Here is a 15,973-nt window from a genome sequence, read left to right on the forward strand (position 1 = left end):
CCCTAAGCCCCGCCTCCCCGACACATCAGCACGCGTGCGGCCGGCCGGAAAGCGCTAGATAGGACTGTCGTGAACATCTCTCGCCGGCGTCGCTTGCTCCCTGCTTGGCGGCAAAGGGCGGAGCGAGGAACCTTGGGGCAGCGGGAGAGGGAGTTCCGGCTGGTATCGCCGGACGGGGTGACGGAGGAGGAGCCAGGATTCCCCCAGACGCCCATCTTCAGCCGCTAGACCAGTCTTACCATGAAGCGTCCCAAAGCCCTTGGCGCTTTCAGTCCTAACAGGTCTCAGAGTCCTGACAACTTCCCTGACCCCCCCCCCGCCCCCATTAGGTCTCTCCAGGTTGTGGGATTCCTGCGGTGCTCCCTGACGTGAGCATGCGGGTGCAAATGTCACTTTTTCCCCAAGACGTTGACCTCCGAGTTGAGGACGCACCTGAAGGGCTGTCCCGGCGTAGGGAGAGGGTGCGAGTTGCTTTATTTTCTCTTCCAGTACCTGCCAAGAGCCAGAGGTTTGAAATGAGCTGGGGAAACCGGAACGACACAGCTGCAGATGTAGATGTAGATGTAGCTTTAGAAGATGTAGAATAGGGGCAGCGCGTAGAGTGTAGTCGATCAGGGAGGATTCCTAGAGGTGAGTCTTGAACCGCACTTACAAAATCTAATTTTCTGCCATGGGATTGGCCAGCAGGATCACAGAAAGGCATCCTAGAAAAGCAGTACTCGCATTTTCTTGGTGTCAGGACACTTTTACACTGAAACACATTACTGAGAGCCCTAAAGAGCATTTATTTATGTGGGTTATATTTTTCCACATTTACCGTACTGGAAATTTATACTGAGAAATGTTTAAAATACATATTGAGTCACTAAAAAAAAATAATAAGCCATGTTTACAAATAAAACGTTTACATAAATAACTTACATGGAAAAAGTTTGTTTTCCACAAAAAAATTGCACAAGTAGTACTATATTGTTTCATATGCAAATCTAATGTCTGGGTTAACTGGAAACAGCTGGATTCTCATATCTGCTTCTGCATTTGATATGGTGCTGATTGAAGTATGTGAAGGAAATCTGGCCTCACAGATACTTAGTTGGAAAAAGGAAAAGCATTTTATTTCATTTTTTTTAAAAGATTTTATTTATTTATTTTTGACAGAGAGAGACACAGTGAGAGAGGGAATACAAGCAGGGGCAGTGGGAGAGGGAGAAGCAGGCTTCCTGCCAAGCAGGGACTCTGGGATCCCAGGACTCTGGGATCCTGACCTGAACAGAAGGCAGCTGCTTAACAACTGTGCCACCCAGGCGCCCCTGGAAAAAGCATTTTAATAACATTTTTAGGTAACGTTTAGGTAATTGTGGGTATCCTTGTTTGATAACACACCTAAACTTAAAAGTGGTAGTTTTTTACAGGTTAGTCAAATGTAGAATCTGAGGGGCACCTGGGTGGCTCAGTGGGTTAAACCTGTGCCTTCAGCTCAGGTCATGATCTCAGGGTCCTGGGATCGAGCCCCACTTTGGGCTCTCTGCTCAGTGGGGAGCCTGCTTCCCCCTCTCTCTACCTGCCTCTCTGCCTACTTGTGATCTCTCTGTCTCTCTCTGTTAAATAAATAAATAAAATATTTTAAAAATGTAGAATCTGAAACCATCTCAATGAACTGCATGCTCTGTCACATTGAAATCATTGGTACATCTCCCACTTTGGACCTTTTACAAAATCATGCATATAGTCATTTGGAAAACATTGGTTTGGTGAGTTATGCTGCTCTTCTAAATGCAGAGTCTCTTAAATGTTGGGAAGCTGCCAAGCTCACAGTGGCAGATACAAGTTTTCCAAAATTCTAATTTTCATTTGAAAGTTCAAATTTATTCATTGGCAACAAATACTGTCTATTGTTTCCTTTCGAGGAACAGCCACACTTCTTTCCTTTTGGAAAAAAAAAAAAAAAAAAAAGATACCTGCCAAATGTGCCAGTTTGAATAACCATAGTTTGTCCAATGTCCACAAGTAAAATGATGTTTCATTTTTTAAAAAGATAGGAAGAAACAAAGATACTCAACATCTTATTTTATTAGGGAGTTACAAATTAGAACAACAATGAGTTAGCTGTTAGAGTGGTTGGAGCAACAGGAACTCTACTTCATTGTTGGTAGGAATGCAAAATGGTACACTCACTTTGGAAAACAGTCTGGCAGTTTCTTCCAAAACTAAACATGCTTTTACCATATGATCCAGCAATTGTGCTCCTTGGTAAAGACCCAAAGAGGTGAAAAATTATGCCCACACAAATATATAGCAGCATTATTCATAATTGCCCAAAGTTGGAGGCAATCAAGAGGTCCTTCAATAGGTGAATGGATAAACAAACAGTTACATCCATACAGTGGAATATGAAGTGATAAAGTAAAACGAACTATTAAGCTGCAAAAGGATGTGGGGGAACCTTAAACTCATATTCCTAAGTGAAAGAAACCAATCTGGAAAGCTTACACACTTATCCAAACTGATATCCTGAAAAAGGCAAAACTGTGGTTTTAAGGTGAAAGATCAGCGTTTGCCAGGAACTGGGGGGAAAGGGGGGAAGGTGGGAGGGACGAATGGGATTTTTAGAGAGATGAAACTATCCTTTATGATACTGTAATGGTATCATGATGCATACATGTAATTATACATTTTCCAAAACCCATTGAATATGAACCCTAATGTAAACTATGGACTTTGTTAATAATAACACATCAACCGTAGCTCATCAGATGTAAAGCAAATATGCCATACCAGTGCAAGCTGTTAATAATGGGAGGAAAATGGGAGAGTGCTAAGGGATATGTGGGAATGGTCTGTAGTACTCAAATAAATTCTGTTAATTTTAAAACATTACTTCAGCTCACAGTTTAACTACACAAGTGCTTTTTCTCGGAACAACTGGAAGACAGCCATCATACTTGGGTATGCAAAGTGCTGTGTGTATTTCCCATAAAATAGTTAAGGGTGGGGGCGCCTGGGTGGCTCAGTGGGTTAAAACCTCTGCCTTTGGCTCAGGTCATGATCCCAGGGTCCTGGGATCGAGCCCAGCATCAAGCTCTCTGCTCAGCAGGGAGCCTGCTTCCCCCTCTCTCTGCCCGCCTCTCTGCCTACTTGTAATCTCTGTCTGTCAAATAAATAAATAAAATCTTTAAAAAAAATAGTAAAGGGTGTGTACTTCAGTGTCAAGAATTAATAAAATTAATAATTTGTACTGCTTCATTAGGGACGTTGAAAATGGCATTCTTTGAAAATGCAAGTGTGCAACCAGGAGGAATACAAGGACTATTACTGTGATTTGGTGCCACTGTCTCATTCCTGCTAACTTGCCAATAATTTTATTACCCACAGTTGCTTTTGTATCATCAGTGCAAATGACAACATAGTTAAAAAGATGAATAACTTATCAGTTTTATTATAGAAATAGTTTTGTTCTTGAAGACCCCAGGGGTTCGTGGACCATGTGCTGAGAACCACTATCCTAAAGGGAAAGAATGTCTGGAGTAGATGTAAAAGTAGGGATTTCTAGGGACAGATGTGTTTGGCAGGTAGAATCGTGGGGTTAACAGTGTTCCTGCTACTGAGGGTCGGGCCCACTTCTAGGTTATCCTAACAGGCAAGGTAGGCCTAGTCACTTTAGAAGCCATAGATCTATTTAGGGAATGAATGTCTTAATCTGCTGTCAAACCCTAGTCCAAATGAATCCAATATGGGTTGGAAACTTTGGGCTCCTCTTCTAAGACCATTCAAAATTAGATGGTTTCATTAAATTCAGCATTTATGGGGTGCCTGGGTGGCTTAGTCATTAAGTGTCTGCCTTCGGTTCAGGTCATGATCCCAGGGTCCTGGGATGGAGCCCAGCATAGGTCTCCCTGCTCAGTGGGAAGCCTGCTTCTCCCTTTCCCACTCCCCCTGCTTGTGCTCCCCCTCTCACTGTCTCTCTCTGTAAAATAAAGAAATAAAAACTTTAAAAAGTATATAAAAAATAAATTAAGCATTTATAGTCTGTTATGTGCCAGAACCGGACAGGTTATAGAGAAACAAATTATTAAGGTGTCGCCTCTGTCCTATAGGAGTTAAAGGATAAGGAAACATAATAATAAAAGAATATGGAAATAATAGAATGATAATAATGGAATGTACAAAATCCTAAGTATTAAATGAGATTCAAAGTGCTGTGGGAGCACTGAAGAGGAAATGACACGACTGGAGAATTCAGGAAAGTTTTCTGAAAACTTGGCACTGGGCTTTGAAGGATGAGTATCATTTTGAGAGGAGAGAGGGAAATCAAAAGTTCTTAGTAGGGGCGCCTGGGTGGCTCAGTAGATAAGCGTCTGCCTTTGGCTCAGGTGGGTCATGATCCCGGGGTCCTGGGATTAGGCCCACGCATCAGGCTGCCTGTTCAGCGGGAAGCCTACTTCTCCCTCTCCCGTTCCCCTGCTTCTGTGTTCCCTGCTTCCCGTTCCCCTGCTTCTGTGTTCCCTCTCTCGCTGTGTCTCTGTCAAGTAAATAAATAAAATCTTAAAAAAAAGGTTATTAGTATAGTCTTGGGTAACCAGAGAGCATTCTGGGTAAGAGAAGTACAGCTGGTAAAAATGAACTGTGCTAACTCAGCACCTCTTCACCCCATGACTTAATTTGTTTTTGTTGAGGGGGTTGATTTCCAGTTTATCCTTTCAGGACCAGTATACAAAGACCCACACCACTTGGTATTTATTTATCCATAAAATGGTCTAATATTTAGGAAAGAGATTTCTTCATAGGTCCTTTCATTTTATTTTTTAAAAGATTTTATTTATTTATTTGAGAGAGAGCATGAGTGGGGGTGAGGGGCAGGGAGAGAGGAAGAAGGAGAAGAAGACTCCCCACTGAATGGGGTACCCAATGTGGGGCTCGATCCCAGGACCCTGAGATTATGACTTGAGCCAAAGGAAGATACTCAAACCACTGAGCCAAAGAGGTGCCCCCTGCATGGGTCTTTCCTAAAAAAGAAAAATTATCAGGGTGCCTGGGTGGCTCAGTGGGTTAAAAGCCTCTGCCTTCAGCTCAGATCATGATCCCAGGGTCCTGGGATCGAGCCCCACATCGGGCTCTCTGCTCATCAGGGAGCCTGTTGAGCTGCTCTCTCTCTGTCTGCCTCTCTCCTACTTGTGATCTCTGTCTGCCAAATAAATAAATAAATAAAAATTATCTTTTTATCTGCACTGCAGAGAAAAAAAGCCCTCTTTCAGATCTCTCAGTTAAATACCTCAAACATTTAGTGAATGTGCACCTGGTGTATGTCATGTCCAACAAGGGGTGCCAAGATAAAGACATAGCCCCTGCCTTCACAGAAGTTAGAGTCTCGAAGGTGTCAATGTGTATGCAGCTAATGGCAAAGCATATTACACATTCTATAAAAGATAAAATGTGCTTAGGGATTCCTAGCTTGGGAAACTGGTGGAATGGGAGTACTACTCAGCAGGAGGAACATGGGGAAAAGATAAAGGGTTTGGTTTGGCTGTTGGTGGCATCTGTGTAGAGCGCACTGGAGAGGCAAATGAGAACAAGGTCAGGGCTGGAGACACAGATTTGAGACTCATCCATAAATGGCTGCTGAAACCATCATGCATTGCTCTTCCCTAGGAGACCAGGGTTTCAACCTCGGCATTATTGGATATTTTGGTCTGCATAATTCTTTGTTTGGGGAGGGCTGCCTTTGCATGTAGGAAATTTAGCACCCTTGGCCTCTACCCACTGGATGGCAGGAGCACATCCCCCTAGCTGTGACAACCCAAAATGCCTCCACATGTTGTCACATGTCCCTTGGAGGGCAAAATCAGCCTCACCTCAGAGAGGACTATTGCTCCAGGAGAGGGGAGCGTCCAAAGGGAAGATGGCCACGGGTGGAAACTTCTGGCTCTAAGAGCACAGTCAGAAAGGGAAAGAGACATTGGGAGGGATAGGGGGGATTGCCACAGATGGCCAGCAGTGTAACAGCCTATAAAGGAGTTTGGAGACAAAAGAGGCCTTGGCAGTGGTGAGAGCTTTATGATCCTTCAGGGAACAATGCCAGTTACACCTCCTGAATGTGCCTTTTCCTTGTTTTCCAGACTTTCCCCAGAGAGGTACAGGAGAAAACTGCCACTTGGGCTGTAAATAAGAAGGTTGGGATAGATGTCAGTGCACCCCCGAAGTTTGCCTCGTTGCTTTGCAGGCTGCTAATGTTCCTCTTTCACTATTTTCTCTTTCTGTTTCCTCTATTAGTCTCCCTTTTCTTTTGTAAAGTGCTTTAACAGAAATACAGAAATGTATATCCGGATTATTTAATCCCAATAATGACCCCACAAAGCAGCTTTCATACTTCTTCCCATTTTGCAGATGAGGAAACTAGAGCTCCAAGAGAGAAGTGGCTTGCCCAAGACTACATAGCCAGGGAGTAGTAGAGCTGAGACCCAAACCTTCTGATCACATCGGGACCGAGAACACTCTTCATTCACACCATGACTGCTTCTTTGGCTACAATGCCGACCACCTAGCATTTTCCTTTGCAAAGTGACCTACATTCCATTTCTCCCGGAATAGAGCTTTCCCTCTCTGTAAAGGAATCAATGACTTGTTTCTCTTCTTGCACCCTGCCCATAGTACCTTCTCTTTCCTTTTCTTTTAAAGTAAGCTCTAAACCCAACATAGCTTGAACTCATGACCCCAAGATCAAGAGTTGCATGCTCCTCTGACTGAGGCAGCCAGGCACCACTCCCCACACCTCCTGGCCATATTACCATTTCTGCTCATTGTGCACTGTTTGGTGCCTTACTGAATGGCTCATCTTGTGAGGGCACTAGCAAGGTGGTCTTTGGACAAAGGGAAGCATTGTGATGTGTACAGGTGAGGCCAAGCCCGCAGGGATTCTGCACAGTAAAGAGGGTGAGCAGGCTGCATTCCCAACTGTGGGTGCTGGAGAGTCTCCCTAATGGGTGCTGGGTTTAGGCCAAGGGTCAGCTCCCTCAGGGACACCAATGTATGTCCCAGGCTGGCAGTGGCGTTCTAGACCCCGATAATTCCTCAACGGCTGTAACCCTGATTTCCACCCTGGAAATTCTCCTCCATGTGTTTCTGCTCTCCTTGGCCATCTGACTCTGGTCCTTTGTTTCTTGGCACCTTTCATGTTTCCCTACCCACCGCCGCATATTAGCATCTGGAATTCTTAATCATAGTAATTATAATAGCCACCATGTACCGTGGCTTGTTTCAGCGCCGGGAGCAGACAGTGAGGTAACTGAGGGTCACAGATGTCCCATCAGTCTGTCCAGGGTCACACAAATATTAAGGTATAGAACAGTGTGTCTAATAGAATATAAATTGAGCCACATTTGTAATTTTAAATTTTCTACTGGCCAAATTAAAAGAAGAAATGGGTGAAATTAATGTTACTTAATGTTACCAACTTTTAAAATTTAACTCAATATACCTACAGCATTATTTCAGCAGTCATCAGTATGTAAAATTACTGATGAGATATTTGCATTCTTCTTTGTGTAGTAAGTCTTTGAAGTACTTGGGGCACCTGGGTGGCTCAGTCAGTTGAGTGTCCTACTCTTGATTTTGGCTCAGGTCCTGATCTCAGGGTTGGGAGGGAGACTGAGCCCCTGGGCGTAGGTCTTTGCACTCACAGGGGAGTCTGCTTGAGATTATCTCTCCCTCTTCCCCTCCCCTCCTCAAGTGTACGCTCTCTTACTTTCTCTCTCAAATATATAAATCCTAAGGAAAAAAAAGAAATACGGTGTGTACTCTTACATCACTTCTCAATTCAGACTAGCCACAGTTCAAGTGCTCACCAGCCACATGTGGTCAGTGGCTACTGTACTGGACAGTGCAAGGACAGATCAAGGATTCTGACCTACCTCTAAGGATAGTGAGAAGTGGGACAGCCACATTCTCCGTGAAAGCAGCCTGGTACTGTCTGTCAAATTTTAGATTTGCAAAATACAGTAATCTCATCGAATTGGAGATAAGATTTCATTATAAAGTAGAATAATGCATCTCGAAACAGAGGTCCAAAATTTGTTAATTACTTTAAAAAAGCATGTGTTAGAGAAGCTGAAATTTCGCTCTCAGAACCCACACTGATACTTCTGGGATGGGACAGGAATGTTTGTTCCCTCTTGCATGTCCCTGTTATTGTTCTGTCTTGATAAACACCATCCAGGAAGACTAGATTTTCTGTGGCCTGGAGCCAGGTGGTGGAAAAATCCTTTGCCCTGGGGCCCTTCTCTGTCCATAGGGCAGGACTCTGACCATTTCTGATGGGACTCACCAACCCCTCTTTGTGGCTCCTGAAGGGACTGTTGCACTCTGGAAAGAAAGAAGAGATTGGTAAGCTAGCATTTCCTGGTTCTGACAGTGGACAGGTCTTCCTTCTGGACACCGTGCGGGGCACACTGTCTATGCTGTCCTTTTACACTTCCCCACCATCCTCTGAGGTCAGCATTAGCACCTGCAAACTCCAGAGAGGTGAAAAGAGTCACTCAGGGTCACACAGCTAGTAACCCAGAGCTTTCTGACACCATATCCCAGGATCACAGCAGTCCAGACTTGGGGGGTTTTAATACTCTCTGCCTAGCCACCAACATGGGAACAGTGGTTGCCAGGAAGAAATTTTCATTTCTGTGTTCTGTTTCCATGTGAATTACCCCTGGCGGGGTACTTACAGTTGACTTCAGTCTCTAAGATTTGGGATCAGATATTCAGGCATTAAAAAAAGAAAGAAAGAAAAAGGAGACAGCGTCCTTATCTAGACCAGGAGGCCAGCCTCAAGAAATCTAGGAGGGCTGCTTGATCTTTCTTCTCTTGCTCCTGGCGGGTTAGACAATCTCTGGTGCCCAGGAGCCCTGTGGCTTTAAGCCTGAGCCCTGGTTTGGGAGGAGACTGGGAGGGCGACGGAGGGTGCCCGCCTACCTGGGGGAACCTGCTCGAGGTGAGGCTGGCGCGTCTCGGGATGTGAGGCGGGCGGGGGCAGGCTGAAAGTCGGAGCAAGCAGGAAGTGAAGCGAGGGCCGCCCGGGAGGAAACAGACTAGGCGAGTCCCGTCGCGGGCAGGCCCGAGCCGCTGGGAGACATGGTGAGCGCGCTGGGAACCAGAAAGGGGCTGATTCAAAGAGGAGCCAGTGTGGCCTGGGGGTGGAGTGGAGGGCCCGGGGATCGGGGGAGCTGGTGGCAAAGGCAGAGCGCCGGGCCAGCGCTGGATGCGGCCGCTCTTCTTTGACAACTTGGCTTAGGAAAGCTCGAAGCCGCCTGGGCGGGTATTCCTGCTCCTTGTCCACTCCCTCCCTGCCCTGACCTCGCTGCTGGCCTGGAGCAGGGTTTCGGTGGGGGTTGGGGGGGGGGTCCGAATTCCAGGCGGGGAGTTGCTGAGAGGCCCTGCATCTCCTCCTCCAGCCCGCCCGCCAGCCGGGAGTTGTGACAGCCCCCGGCGGCACCTCCGAAGTTCTCGGGGTTAGATTCCAGCCCCGCGGCGGGAGCTCTGCCCGGCTGCCTTTCACCTTATCCCCATATAGAAACTCGAAGAATCTGTCTCCCCGCGGAGTCTAAGTAATCGGCGGTCCCCTCTCTCTAAACATAAGGAAGAAAGCTAAGGGTTTCTAAAGGAACCAGAAGTTGGTTCTCTGTGATAATCCGTTTAGCTTGGACCCCGGCTTCCCGGCCTGTTTCGGAGGCTGAGTGGGTCAGGGAGGGAGGAGCCTAATACTGGTTTTTACCTCCGTGTTCACAAAACCTTATCATCAGCCTGGGAGGACTTGCCCTCCATTTCCCTCAACACCCAGGCTGCTGTTTTTATTTAATATCTGCTTAAACAGGCGGTGGTGGCTTGGGTGCCTGCACTTGGTGCTATGCGGTGGGCAAAGCAGAAGTTCATGGCGCAAGGGCCGTCCCTCAGGCGGCCTGTTGGGGGCCTTGGAGCCTGGTTGCTCTTGCTCTTGGTCCTGGCAAGGAGGCTGAAGGACGGCCTGGGGTCCGAACCCTTCTTCAGCTACTGTCTTGCAGTGAGAGGGGGTTTGTGCCCCCTGATGGTGTTCTGCCGGCCAGCACACATATTTTTTAATGAGGACCCTTTGATAAATACTGGTGGGTTTCCCCTGTCATGAGATGCCAGGTCCTCTGACCACATCAGAAGAGCAAGGCAACCATGGAGTGGGATTTAGGGCTGTGTTTCTTTTCCTCGTCAGGGGCCTCGAGAACCTGAAAAGAAACTCGATCTAGTCTATCTAGCATCAGCGCTCACATTCTGGGGCTTCAAAATGCATTTGTTTTTGATTACATGAGTAATACATGAAAACATTCTCTTTGTAAACAGTTGAGGCATCAAAAAAAGCTAAAGTCCATCTCAGGCCTTCCCCTCCCCTGGCCTCTGAGGCTGACTCTCAGTTCCTCCACCACTTGGTCTAATTAACCCCTGTGCTGCTGCCCAGGAGGAGGCCAGTGGAGGTGGGGGACATGATCACGTGCGGAACCTGCAAAGTGAGGTGGAGGGCGTCAAGAATATTATGACCCAGAATGTGGAGCGGATCCTGGCCCGAGGAGAAAACCTGGAACATCTCCGCAACAAGACAGAGGATCTGGAAGCCACAGTGAGATAGGGAGCCCGCCCAGGGAGGGGGTGGGGGGAGGGGAAGGTAGAGGAAGAGAGGGAGGGAGGATTGTTGGGTTTGGGGGGTTGGTGGTGTTGGAGGCAAAATGAATACGAGGGAAGTCTGCCTTTTCACTTGTTTGTGGGAACTGACAAGCAAGTCCCCAATTCTGACTCTGATCTACTCCACTGATTAGTACTGGGGTCCAGGGAATGCCTCCAGGGACTTGGCAGTGGTTGGGGGGAATGGGTAGAGCTGACTCTTGGAGGCATTTTCTGAGACAGATAAGATGGCCCAGTCAGCCCTCGCATTCTTAGGCTTCTCTCCCTTGAAACTGATTTTTCCCTTTGAAGGCTGTGCTTGACAATCATTTGGGCCTGACCTTCCCAGGGCAAAAATATTGGCTCTTGAAAATTCCTCCCAGGGCCTTTGGCCTTCTCTAGGAGTTACTAGGCAGGGGGCGGAAAACTGCTAGGGTTTTGCTGAGTCTGCTTTAAAAGGAAGCTGGGAAGAGCAGTGAAATTCTTTGATCCAAGGGTCCTCTGCTAGCTGAAGGCTAGAATAATATCTCCCACACATCTTGCTAGACCTCATTCCTCTCTCTGTCTCTTTCTCTAGCCAGGGGCTGAAGCCAGCTGCTCAGGGAGGGAGTAACTAACAAAATACTGCAACAAAGGTTGGAGCCTAAGGTTCCATGTCCACAGGGAGAGACTGGCTGTGGCTTTCCAAGTCCAGAATGTAGTCTTGGGTCTAGTCTCCCCGGACTCAGTATTTCTTCCCACGGCCTAGTCTGGGGAGCATGGCCCAGGGAAATGTAATTTCTGTAGCTCGTGTTGAGGAGGAAGAACAATTTCTCTCACCTCCAAGCTCCCTGCTGCCCTGGCCCTGTCCTCCAGCTTCAGCAGTTCCCATGGGGCAAGGAGTTGTGGAGCCTCCTGGAGCTTGCACCCCTTAGCCCGTGTGCCCTCCCAAGGGCAGATTGTACAGACAGTGTCGCATCCCTGGGCGTGAGCATATGTAAAAGACTCCTCCATGTGTGTGACAGTGTAGGGGTAAGGAGAGAAGGGGGGTGGCAGGGGTCAAGGGGAGCCCAAGAATTCTAAATTTGAGCCTGGCCCATCAGAGTGTCATGAAGGTATATCTGTCAAGTAGGAGGACTGCACTTTTTTTGTGTAACAATCTGTTCCATCGACTGCTCACGTAAATATTTAGATGGCTAGCCTGTGGGCCTCTGTCCTCTTGTTCCGGTGGAAGGAGGCCCTGGTTCACTCTGCCTTGTCCCCAACAGTCGGAGCACTTCAAGACCACATCGCAGAAGGTGGCTCGTAAGTTCTGGTGGAAGAACGTGAAGATGATTGTCCTCATCTGCGTGATTGTTTTTATCATCATCCTCTTCATCGTGCTTTTTGCCACCCATGCCATCCCAACTTAGGGAGCCCCTCGCCCCTGCCCTCCTCTGCAGGGCCACCCTCCACAGCAAGTGCCAAGAAGGGTCCTCTCTCCCATCCTTGCCCGCAGGGAGTGCTGCTGAGTCCTCCCGCCCCTCACTCAGGGGCCCCTCTACCACACTGTCTGCCCCAGGCTCCTTGGCCCCCCAGAAGGAGAAAGCCAGACTGTGTTTCATGGGCCCCCAGAGTTGGTTGGAGACACACCCAGAAAGCCCAGCCTGTGGCTGGGAAACGGATGGTGGCCGGTGAGCAATAAAGACCTTTCGGTATCCCTACACATGTGAGGTAATTTCTCCCCTTCCGTTTTGCCTTTGGCTCTTGTATTTCTTTTCTCTCTGGGGACACCCTCTGCCTGAGATTCACCTATTTGAGGCCCCATGGTTGGAGGGGTAGACAGTGTATGTTTGGAGAAGAAAGATGGAGTCTTCTCATCCTTCTCTTATTTCCATTCTTGGTCAGAGGTCTCAAGAACCAGAATTTTCTGAGGTTCTTCACATGTGGAAAATTCAAAACCATTTTAGGGCGGTATGCAAGACTCCTAAGTGTGTCCCCCTGGGGTCTTGCCATGTCCCTTTTATTACTTCTTTGCTGGAAGTGTTAGCCGAGATAGGCGAGGGCCTCCTTCTATCTCTCTTATGTGGCCCTATTGTAGTCTAGAGTGAGGGATTGGAGGAACTGGGCCACTTTTCCTTCTTTTTTGTTCTGCAAAGTTGTTTTTGTTTGTTTGTTTGTTTGTTTTTGTTCTTTTTAATTTAAGTGATCTCTAAACCCAACATGGACCTTGAACTCACGACCCTGAAATCAAGAGTCATGTGCTCATCCGACTGAGCCAGCCAGGCGTCCCTGGTTCTGTGAAGTTCTAGTTGTCTTCTGTCTGCCCCTGCCCTTTGGGGACTTAGCAGGGCCTCCGGGTCTCAGCTGAGGGGGCGAGCATCCCTCCCCATGTCTCGTGGCCAGACCTAGTCAGTGTCACAGGACAGGGCCTAAGGCCCTCCTTCCCCTCCATGTACAATGGGCCTCTTTGTCTTTGGCCTTCCCTCCTCCCCGCCAGGTTCCACCTCATTGTCACTCTTTCCTCTGTCTTGCTTTGGGGAAAGGGTTCTTGCTGTCTCTGTCCCTGTTTCTCCCATGGACTTTACAACTTTCCAGTATTGAAAACAACCTGTTTTGGGGAGGGAATGTAGAAGGGTCAGGGTTGGGAGACAGGATTTGGGACTCCTCCTGCCAAATCAGCTTCTGGAATCGTACTCTGGAAACCAGGGAGGAAAAAAAGCACAGAAAGGCCCTCAGGACAGTCTTTGTCCTCCTATGATAGACCTGTGACCATCCTCTCTCCTCAGATCATTCCTGGACTCAGAGTCCACAGAACTGGGGTGAAACCTCTTCCTTGGGATCTAGATTGCCCAGGGTGGGAATGTGGGCTGTACTCACGCAGGCTCAACCCCCTTCCTCAAGAGGGGCCACAGCTGAGAGGCTGGAGGTGGCTGGGGTGGGCTGGAGAGCAGGCGTCTCCGCCCCCCCCCCCCCCGGAAGCTTTGAAAGGAGAGAAGGAGAAAGAGTAGATTAGGAAGCTCAGGAAGGCTCTGGAGGGGTGGCTTTGCCCATCCTCCCTCCCACTGAGGAGCAGGGTCACATGAGGGCAGGGCGGCAGCTGCCCTTGTGGTGAAGAGGGAAATACAGAAAAGCCAGAACTAGCACCTTCTCCCTGGGAGTCTGTTTTCTTTTTTGAATTGAGTAGAAATTCACACAACATGCGTTGTGTAAGTGTGCATACAGTTGTAACAGACAGCGGTAGCGTTCTGAAATACACAGTTCAGCCGCAGGTAGTTCATTCACAATGTTGATGGTGAATAAAGTTTCTTTCGTTTTAAAACTTTTCCGGGAGTCAGGTTTTGGTTACTGGCGAACGCATTCACCCAAGGTGACAGAGACCCGGCCCGGCTGGCTGTTCGAGGCGTCTCTAGCGCCGTGCCCAGCCTTGGCACGGACACAGATGCTTGTGCAACGAGCGCTACCACGGCTCCAGAGCCCACTCCACTGTGCCCGGGTCACAGCTTGGGACCCCGACGTGTGGCCAGCGTGCAGCGCGAGCACCAGGCTGCTCAGGCGCGAGGCCCGCAGTTCCGGAGGCTGGGCCGGGTGCCGGCAGCTTTCGCTTTCCCGCGGTCCGGGTCCGGGCTCCGGGCAGGCGCGCCCCCCGCCCCCGCCGGCCGCGGCCCCGCCCCTCCGCTTCCTCCCGGGTATCTGGCACCGCGGCCTCCGGGCGACAGAGGAGCCCGAGCTGGCGAGGCGGCGGCAGCAGCTATGGTGAGGGGCCGGGCGGGGCGGAGCCGGCCGGCCGGGGGACAGAGGGCGACGTGGGGGTGCGCGGCCGGAGGATGAAGTCCGAGGGCGGGGGTGTCGTCCGGGACCCGCGCCGGTCCCCCCCCCCTCAGGGAGGTGGCCGCGGCCAGGAGCCGGCTGGGGGCCAGCGTCTCCACTGGGGGCGCGCAGGCTGGGAAGGGAAAGTTTGGCCGCTGGCGCGCAGGGTGCAAGACTCCAGCTTCCCTCCTCCCTGAGCCAAGGGGTTACGAGCCCAGTCTTCGGGCTTCGGAGTCAGACTCCGGGCTGAGATCCTGGTGGTGGCCACTTGCTGTCTCTGTGACCCCGGGCTAGTCACTTAACCTTCCCGAGCCTTCTTTTCCGCATCTGTGAAGTGGGGTCAGCAATGCCTGCCTTACTGGGGCTTTGCGAGGTGAAGGGAGATGTAGTGCCAGAGCCGCGCCTGGCGCTCAGAACCGGCTCCTGAGGAGTGGTAGGTAATGCGATGACCTCTTTAGCCCTTCCTGGAGCTGTGAGAAGCCAAGTGTGGCCTGGGAGTTGGAAACCTGAGCAGATGGGATGGGAGAGGGCTTGCCAGCCCCATGGCAGGGTACTGGAGGGCACACTCCTTCCTCTGCCGAAAGATAGAGATGTTTACCCTAAAGGTTCCCCTGAAGTTATCAGACTGTGGCACAATCCTGGCTCTCTCCTAACCTCTACCCAGGGACACATTCTTGAAGTGAGTCATCCCTCACTCCTGCTGCAGACTCTGGCCTGTGTCCCCACTTGCTGTCTCTAAGGCAAAGGTGTCAGGAACAGGTGGTGCCAATAACTTTCCTCCATTCCCTGGACTCCTGGGAAGATGGGCTGGGCAGGAAGCTGGCCAGGGACTTTAAGCTTCTGCCCTGGTGAAGCTAGCAGAGGTGTGAGGGATGTGGCCTGGCTGGGGGTCGAGATGTCTGGATGGCCTCATCTCTAGGGAACCAGAGGCAGGAAGAGGAAGCGGGGCAGGAAGGTTGCACTGAGCTCTAAGGCCACGCCAGGAAACTGAGGGAGGCTCCAAGAATGGGACAAAGCTTGGAGCCCACTTCCCAGCATGCAGGGCAAGGGATCAGGCAGGGCTGGGGTGGGCTTCCAGTTGGCCTTGAGCACTTGCGGAGAAGAGGAAACTCCTGAAATAAAGGCTGAGGCCAGGATAATTTATTGGAGGGGGGGTGTTACTGGAAAACTCTGGCACTCTCACAGGTTCAGCTGAGGCCAACAGTGGATCAGAGCCTGGCGGTGGGGGGGGGGGCGCATACCTTGATATTTCTCCCCTCCCAGCTCCTAGCCCCATCCCTCTGTATCTTTCACACCTTTCCCTTTCTCTGGCCACAGCTCTTTGGCTTTCTTCTTCCCACCCCTTTCCCTGACTGGTCTTTCTTCCTTGTCCTCTCCTCTGATTCATTCAGTCAACAAGCATTTCTTGGGCATTTCCTCAGTGCCATATGTGGTGACAGGTATAGGGGACGGAACAGAATAGTGATGGGAAAGATGAAACCTGAATGGGTAAGGGCTTGAATTCATTCATCCTACAGATGATCCTCTCTCATGCACG

The 15,973-nt window shown here is 49.6% G+C and overlaps 1 protein-coding gene across 1 annotated transcript; it reads left to right on the forward strand.

Annotated features, from left to right (window-relative positions):
• Nucleotides 1–8,240: 8,240 nt before the first annotated feature.
• Nucleotides 8,241–12,352, forward strand: LOC111148066 (vesicle-associated membrane protein 8). Its single transcript, XM_022504443.1, has 4 exons — nt 8,241–8,376; nt 8,869–9,120; nt 10,469–10,627; nt 11,916–12,352. Exons 2-4 carry the CDS (start codon nt 9,118–9,120, stop codon nt 12,057–12,059), a joined length of 306 nt encoding a protein of 101 aa, XP_022360151.1. The 5' UTR covers nt 8,241–8,376; nt 8,869–9,117; the 3' UTR covers nt 12,060–12,352.
• Nucleotides 12,353–15,973: the final 3,621 nt, after the last annotated feature.

The sequence above is a fragment of the Enhydra lutris genome, unplaced genomic scaffold, assembly GCF_002288905.1.
Source record: "Enhydra lutris kenyoni isolate GAN:26980312 unplaced genomic scaffold, ASM228890v2 scaffoldscaffold18, whole genome shotgun sequence".
NCBI classification, from domain to species: Eukaryota; Metazoa; Chordata; class Mammalia; order Carnivora; family Mustelidae; genus Enhydra; species Enhydra lutris.

Coding starts and splice junctions, on each gene's coding strand:
- LOC111148066 (XM_022504443.1), top strand. Junction 10,628..11,915: donor CAGAGGATCTGGAAGCCACA/GTGAGATAGGGA, acceptor TGTCCCCAACAG/TCGGAGCACTTCAAGACCAC.